Source organism: Callorhinus ursinus, unplaced genomic scaffold (genome assembly GCF_003265705.2).
Source record: "Callorhinus ursinus isolate GAN/ISIS: 27379988/994484 unplaced genomic scaffold, GSC_fseal_2.0 scaffold6, whole genome shotgun sequence".
NCBI classification, from domain to species: domain Eukaryota; kingdom Metazoa; phylum Chordata; class Mammalia; order Carnivora; family Otariidae; genus Callorhinus; species Callorhinus ursinus.
In genome coordinates, this window is record NW_027397068.1 from 48,385,983 (window position 1) to 48,394,079 (window position 8,097).

The 8,097-nt window shown below is 35.3% G+C and overlaps 1 protein-coding gene across 1 annotated transcript in view; it reads left to right on the plus strand.

The window, feature by feature from the left end:
* Positions 1 to 7,008, plus strand: part of ENPP3 (ectonucleotide pyrophosphatase/phosphodiesterase 3) — a 65,413-nt gene extending 58,405 nt beyond the window's left edge. Inside the window, exons 24-25 of the mRNA XM_025860953.2 lie at positions 1,093 to 1,249; positions 6,755 to 7,008. Of these exons, the coding sequence (XP_025716738.1) occupies positions 1,093 to 1,249; positions 6,755 to 6,925 (328 nt within the window). The 3' untranslated portion in view covers positions 6,926 to 7,008. The remainder of the gene's footprint in view (positions 1 to 1,092; positions 1,250 to 6,754) is intronic.
* Positions 7,009 to 8,097: the final 1,089 nt, after the last annotated feature.

Consider the following 8,097-nt stretch of genomic DNA (forward strand, 5'->3'; position numbering starts at 1 on the left):
ATTACCTTTGAATGCAGCACACAGGAATAGAGAGTTTTAGTTTTATTCATTATTTCTCTTTATTAGCAAAGTGTGTGAAGGGCCAAACTAAACAACGGTGCTATCTGAGCCTAGATTACGTAACGCAACAGTTTCTACCTCTCCCTTTTGATAGAGGTAGAAATCAGTGGGTGGCCTTTTTCCATTTCATTTGTCTTGTCCTTATTTTAGTGCTTATTAACACTATATTTTACCTTTTAATAATTCTAGCAAACACTTTGATAGCACTTTACCACATGCTAAGTACTTTTCTAAACACATAACTTTAGTCCACAAAACATTCCTATGTTAGATGCTGTTAGCACCCATTTAGAGATGGAGAAACTGAGGTACAGAGAGGCTAAGTATCTGGTCTATGTTCCACAGCTAATAAGTGGGAAGAGCCAGGATACAAACCCTCTGAGTTCATGTAGAAATCCTAAAATCACAGTACTATCACTGTTTATAGCAGTCATATTTCTTTTACTGGGCTCATCAATTTAATAGCCTACCCTCATTTTGCACTTAAAACTTTTAAAAGCACTTTCATGTTCATTATCTAAAACTAAAGGACTGTCATATCGGTTATATGGATTTATCCCCTTGTCCACCCTGTGAAGTTGGTAGTAGAGGTCACCTCCATGTTAAAGTTGAGGAAACTTACCAAGTCATAGAATGTGAGAGGATTAGCACCCACCCAGACATCTAGCAGAAGTGCTCAGCTAGAGTTGGCATTGGGGCTTGTTTCCAGTCCTTTCTCTATTGCAAATCGTCACTATAAAATATAAAGTCAACAAAACTAGGAAACACAGGAGGCATAATGTCATGGTCTGCTTTTCTTTGTATTCTCATATGTTCCCACAGCATTATAATGACCAAGTTTGGACTTCTGTAAAGCTCTGATCTGGCTCATGGAAGTGTAAAAATATGTGATAAGATTTTGTACTTTCTATTCATTTGCTTTCTTTGACTGTATTTTTACTTTAGCATTTCTTTAAAAAAATGTATAATGACATTTAGAAGTTTTAGAAGCAAAAGTATACTAACATGAAATCTTTTTAATTGTGTTTTTAGATATATAGAGAACACTACTGTTCCCATCCCAACGCACTACTTTGTGGTGCTGACCAGTTGCAAAAATCAGAGACACACCCCCGATGCCTGCCCTGGGTGGTTGGATGTCCTCCCCTTTATTATCCCTCACCGACCTACCAACGTGGAGAGCTGCCCAGTGAGTATGCTCCCGGAGAGTCCTCAGGACCTGAGAAAGTGATTAGTCAGATCTGCTCCAGGCTTTCATAAAAGTGGCTTTGACTACAACATATTTTTTTAGTTGTTTCATGGGTAGAGTCGTACTAAATTACCTCATTTTTAAACTTTTCCTTAGACTATTGCTCTTTATGTAATTGATGTCAATTTAAATATGTATATGCCTACTTGAACATGTGTTTATATGCATATCTTATGTATTTTATTCATATACATTTTATTCACACTCATAAAGGAAGGGGTGGTATCTTATTAATATTTTGATCCTTAACACAGAAACTTGAGGGCGCTGTGCCAAAGTTGGCACTCAGTTAATGTTTCCTGAATGAATGTGTAAGTATAAAAACTCCATCAGCTTGAAACATGAGGTCTGAAATTATTTACATACACACAATGAATTAAAGTAACACTTTTTTTAAAACATCGTGTGTTACTCTACTTCAACATCTTTCTGGATCAAGGAAAATTGTATGTAAATAGTTACTTAAACTTGCATATATTTTTTATAGGAAAAATATGTACTCTTGTAATTGGGTTTTACTAGTTATTCAACATGAGTACCTATTAAGTGCATGGTGCTGTGAAAGAAACTTTTTAGAATGCACCAACGAGGAATACATTGTCTCTGCCCTCAGGAGTTCATATATAACTTTGAGATATAAATGAGATATATAAATGAAATATAGACACATAAATGGTTCAGTTGATAGCATAAAAATTATTTTTAAAAAATAAGAGATGTCACAAAGTTGCTTTAATTGCTAAATCCAAAGTTGGATTAATTGCTAAATAACGTAAGGATTTACTGTTTCAAATTTGAAACACATTTGGCTGGAATAATCAATAAAGGAGAGTTATATAAAATGAGGAGAGAGTAGGGCTGGGCCCTGAAAATGGGCAGAATTTGAACAAATTGAGAGGATTGAGAAGAACCTTCAAAGGAGAAAAGATTTGGTAACTGGATGCAACAGCCAAAGAAAAAGGGAGACTTGAAGATGAATCAGATTTTAAATGTAGGTAATTAGGGAAAAACAGAGAGAGGGAAGTTAGGAATGAGAATTATTTTGGCAGGTAGATAAGATAGTTAAGTTTAGGCATGTCCTTTGTAGAAATGGGTGTTCACATGGAAAATCCCATAGGCTAGTAGAGACTGGAAATTAAAGCTTAGGTTCTAGGCCAGATTGGAATTCATCTCTATTCTTTCAGTTGTTCAACACATAACTGCCTTCACCATACTATGTATTATGGGAGATACACCAATAGATTAGATATGAATTCTATCAAAAGGGGCTCACAGTCTGGCCCTTCGATGGCTAGTACAATAGAAGAAGGAAGAGATAAGTGGCACAAAGAGGGATAGTTAAAATTGCTTTAGGTTTTCAAAGGAGAAATATTTCTTAGTAGGGAAGGCGACATTCTAACTTGGTCTTGAAGATAAGATTTGAACTTGAATGTTTGAATGGTCTTTCAATGACTAAAGATGGAGGGCAAAGATAAGAGGCTAAGCAGTGACTCTCCCAGAGTCCTAGAGTGGGCAAGGGTTTCCAGAAAAGGGTAAGCCATCATTCTTGACTTATTCTTCCAGTGGCAGAAGTCATGACTAATACACTGTGGTGCTGGTTACCACTGAATCAGAATTAAGTAGTTCTTTCTAGCCCGTTCTAGGTAGCTCCTATGGATTGATTAAAATGGGTATGCAAAGAAGAAACTATTGGCTATCCCTGGTCTAGACCTTTATTGCCTTCTATCAGAACTTTTGGAAAATGAATCCTAGTAGTTTCATTGTCCCTCGTCTGCCCCTTCACCTCTGTACACCACTACCAACTTACCCTAAACTTTAGGTTTTCATTATGACATACTTTCTCATCCCAAAACTTTATCTACCCTGAATAAAAAACAAAAGCAAGCAAACAAAAGCCTCCTAGCCTGTACTTAAGGCTCTTCACAATTTACCTTCAGTTGACCTTACAAACCCAAACTGTAGACCCACTGAAGTCCTTGAAACTACTTGATGCATCTTGAGTTTCCCTACCTCAACATCATTGCTCGCTCTTCTTTCCTCAAATGCCCTTCTTTTCCATCTGCTAAAAATGTATGAGACAATCAGTTGTTTTGGGAAGATTGAATTTGCTCTTGGTGGTCTTCAAATTGAGAAACTAGTTGAGTATCTAGGAGGATAATATGAGAAGCAGTATAGAAAAGATCTTACACGCATGGATTTTGGAGCTGGACATCCTGTGTTCAGTTACTGACATCGCCTCCTTAGGTAAATAATTGAATGTTAATCTCCTCAGCTGTATACAAAAATACACCTTCCCTCATAAAATTGCTGTGAGCATTAGATAAGTTATTTCATATAAAATCCTAAGAATTCTCAATACATAGTAAGCAAATGGTGGCCATTTTAAAGAAATCACATCTTATGTGGGAGTTAACACATTCTACAGTCAACATAAAATGAGATTGTATACAAATAAAATCCTCTTTAATCAGATCACCCAATAAGTACAGTGTGAATATATATATATATATATATATATATGTACACACACACACACAAACTGCACCTTAATGAGTCTAAATCGGTCAATATTCCCCCTAGCATTAGAAAAGGTACCCAGTGAAATAGTTGGCTTGCTTTAAGAGGCACGTTCTATGGAAACTGCACTTTTAAATATTCTAATCACTCAGTGCAGGGAGGTACCCCCACGGTAAGAGATCTGAAGGAACTGACACCAGTTTAGAAATGATAGATTCACAATTCCACCTTACACTTGGTCTAGGAAACTAGATTCATATAGCCTTGTTTATTTTCTTCCTTCCCTGTTCTTTCCATATTTTCTGCCCTTCTTTTACTTTTTCTTTTTTTCTCTCAACTTTGTGTTGTTAAATTCCTGTCAGAGAAAAGAGAATGTTGTCATGAATCCAAGTGGCAATCATTATTGTAGCTTGTTCAGAAGATACTGGAAAATACAGGTCTGGAACTTGGAAAAGACATCAGAACTGTAGAGACAGATTTGGTATTAAATTATGGGAGTGAAATAAAGTTGCCAAAGGGAAAAAGTGGAGAGAAGAGATCCAAAGATCAAACTGAGGGAAATGTCTATACTTCCAGGATGGAAAACACTAGAATCGGTTGAGGAAACAGAAAGTGTCACTGAACAAGTAAGCAGTTAGAAAAAAAGAGGGAGTTTTAGAAGCTTGGGGTGATCAACTAAGTGAAAGATCTTAAAAAAAAAACGTCCACTCAGTTAGGTTATCCTTGCCAAAGCGATTTCATGAGTGTGGTAACAGCAATAACCAGACTGTATGTAGTCAAGGGGAGAAAATAAAGAAGTAGTTAGGGTGGAAAAATACTGAAACCGATATTGCCTCAGAAACCTAACAAAGCGGGTTGTATTTTAAGGGTATATAATACTTCTAACACATTCACAGTTGACTCTTGAACAATATGGGGGTTGGGGATGCTACCCCCCACACAGTTGAAAATTCATGTATAACTTTTCACTCTCTCAAAACCTAACTGCTAATAACCTACTCTCAACTGAAAGCCCTACAATACCATAAACAGCTGATTACCACATATTTTCTATGTATCATATACTGTATTCTTAAAATAAAGTAAGCTAGAGAAAAGAAAATGCTATTAAGAAAATCATAAGGAAAAGACCATGGCAATTCCCGTACTGTATTTATTGAAACAAATCTGCATATACGTGGATCCTCACAGTTCTAGCCTGTGTTGTTCAAGGGTCGATGGTATTTAAATACAGCTCATAAGAACTGTATGTATGCAAGGCTGCCCTTCTATTGGGATGCACTCGTACAGTGAGAGTTGTCTATGGCTAGGTTCTGTTTGGATTGGTTGGTGCAGGTGGACTAGCTGGTATTGAGTAGAACCCCTGCCGAGATAGTTGTGTGTTGTGCTTTAGGTTTATTGAATTGCAATTTTATAAGAGGGTAGACCCAGTCAGGTGTTGAGTAAACATTTAGTTGGTGAGACACCAAATAAGCCATGAGACAGCAGAGCAATATAAATCAAGTGGGGGAGAACTTTATGAAAAACGTGATAAAAAAAACATTAAATACTGCTGAAATGGGAAGTAGTAAACGCAGGGAAAAATAATTAATTAGATTCCCGTTGGCTATATGAACTCAAATTAATACACTGCATATTTATTTAAAAAAATTAACATACATCATCAGCCCTTAGGAGGTTAGAGGTACCTAGCGGGTTAGAGACAAGAAGTAGTTTCCTCTTACACTTCCTCTAGCTCAAATAATAGCTGCCTATTTTAAAGCTGCATATTTAAAAAACAAGTCAGCTACCACACTGAAGTCAAATGACAGGTTTTTTTTTTTATGTTCAGTTAGCCAGAATATGGTACATCATAAATCAAATGACAGTTATTAGAACACACTCTTCTAATTTAACAAACTTTTAAATTTTCTTACTTTTAAAAAAAATCTAAATGAAAATTAACAATACCATATGAATATCAGAAAATTGCTGTATAAAGAATAAGAAATTATGTAGAAATCCATGGCTCTAACTAAAATCGAATTAACTTTTTATATAGTAAAAAACCTGTTAAAAGTCAGATGGCCAAGAAATGTCTGAAAAGATGTTCAACTATAATGATACTCAGGGTAATAAAATCAGAGATGGAACACTATTTCACACTGTGATTTGGCAAGGATGTGGGGAAATAGGTGTTTTCCTCCACTGTCAATGTAAGTGTAAATTGATGTGAACACCTTGAGGAGTACAAGGTTTAGTATCTGGAAAAATTAAAGTTGCATGTACTTTCTGATCCAGCAAGTCCATTTATAGATCTTAGAAACTCATATTCTTGAATACAGAAGGCATGTGCCAAGTTGTTCGTTTTACAGTATTATTTATAATGCCCAAAATACTATGAATATGGCAATGAAAAAAAGAACTGCCACCATAAACCACAGCTAAAAACAAGTGATTTAACTAGCGCTAGGTATATCACTATGGATAGATTGCAAACATAATGCTGATTGAGAAAGTAATTATAGAATACCACTTATAATATCACTTACATAAGTTTGAAAACTCAAGTAATACTGTGTATTGTATATTGATGTGCATTAAAAGTTTAAAAACACAGCCTGGATTCCATGAGCTCATGATAATGATTGGTACTGAGGAGAAGGACAATGGGGATTTAGCTTCATCTGTAAGATCTTATTTCTTTTCTACCTGAAGTAAATATTAAAATAGCTAAACTTTATGACTTTGGTGGTCTGTATTTGTTCTAGTATACTTTGTACTTTTGTTTTCCTTTTATTTTAGGAAACAACAAAATGTAGCTATATCAAGTTAAGATTTAAGGCAAGAAAAACCCCAGGAAAAAGGAAAACTTCTAAATCATAAAAGATCTTTTGTTAATGAAAAATAATGCCCTGTGAAAAACAGTCTTTTGTTTTTCTTTTACAGGAAGGTAAACCAGAAGCTGTTTGGATTAAAGAAAGATGGCAAGCCCACATCGCTCGGGTTCGCGATGTGGAACTTCTTACTGGACTGGACTTTTACCAGGAAAAAGCACAGCCTGTCTCTGAAATTTTGCAACTCAAGACATATCTACCCACATTTGAAACCATTATTTAACTTAGTATATAAATGAATTCTGGCAGAACGTAAATGATTTTTTCCTGTTAAATAATCACAAAATAAAGTTTTCAATTTTTCCTTAAAAAGCCATGTGGCATAATTTCATTATTTCCTTCTCTCTTTTTCATCTCTATAAATGTGAACTTTATTTTGAAGTCACTTTTTTTTTTTTTTTTTTTTTGCACAGAGATTGTGCTGTATGAGATCTACCCTTTTACATTTATTACCTCATTTATAATCTTGGGCTGTATTTTTCTGCCCAGCATTAACTAAACAGAAGGGAGAGCAAGAGAAGGGTCACTTTGGTGAACATTATACCAAGAAGTGTTACATTTGACAATCAGACAATATTAAAAGAAGCACATTACCTCATTTAGTAATTTCACTTGTAAAAACTGTGTCAACAAATCTTTTACAGTAGGAAAGACCAGAAAACAACCTAAAAGACTGGTTGAACCAATTTTGGAGTTTGTTGAAACAAACAATGGAATGGAATGCTATTCCAATACTATGAAGAAAGAAGTACATCTATAGATGGAATGTATGTCTATCGTTAAGCAGAGAGCTAGGAAAAAGAGCATACTATCACGTTCTAGGGGCCAGATGATAAAATGCCCTAGGCCACACGGTCCCTATTGCAACTACTCAGCTCTGCCTTTACATCAAGGAAGTAGTCATAGATAATATGTAAAAGAAATTGGAGTGGCTGTGTTCAAATAAAACTTTATTTACCAAAACAAAACATGGAGGGCTAGATTTGGCTCCAATAAACTTCCAGATGATTCTCTGATAAAAAGACCAGTTCATCCAGGGGACAAAAGCTTTGCTAGTGATGAAAAATCCTGTGACATAAAAAAAATGTCATAGCTATAAAAAAAATAAAATATTTCTATGAGGAGGCCAACTGAAGTATGGTCATTAATTACAACTAATTGAAATGTTAGTTTAAATGCCACTGGGTTGGTTTTTGTTTGTTTGTTTTTTACATATTTTCTCTGCTTGTAAGATTTAGCTTTAAACATTGTGCAGTGAAAACTGCAAACACAAATTGAAAACTTCTGGTTACATGGCAGAAACAATACCCTGAATACAAATAGAATTCCTCCAGTTCAGGTTCCTCTGCCCCATCATAGCCTGGAAATTAGATAAGATCACCTGACTTTAGACTC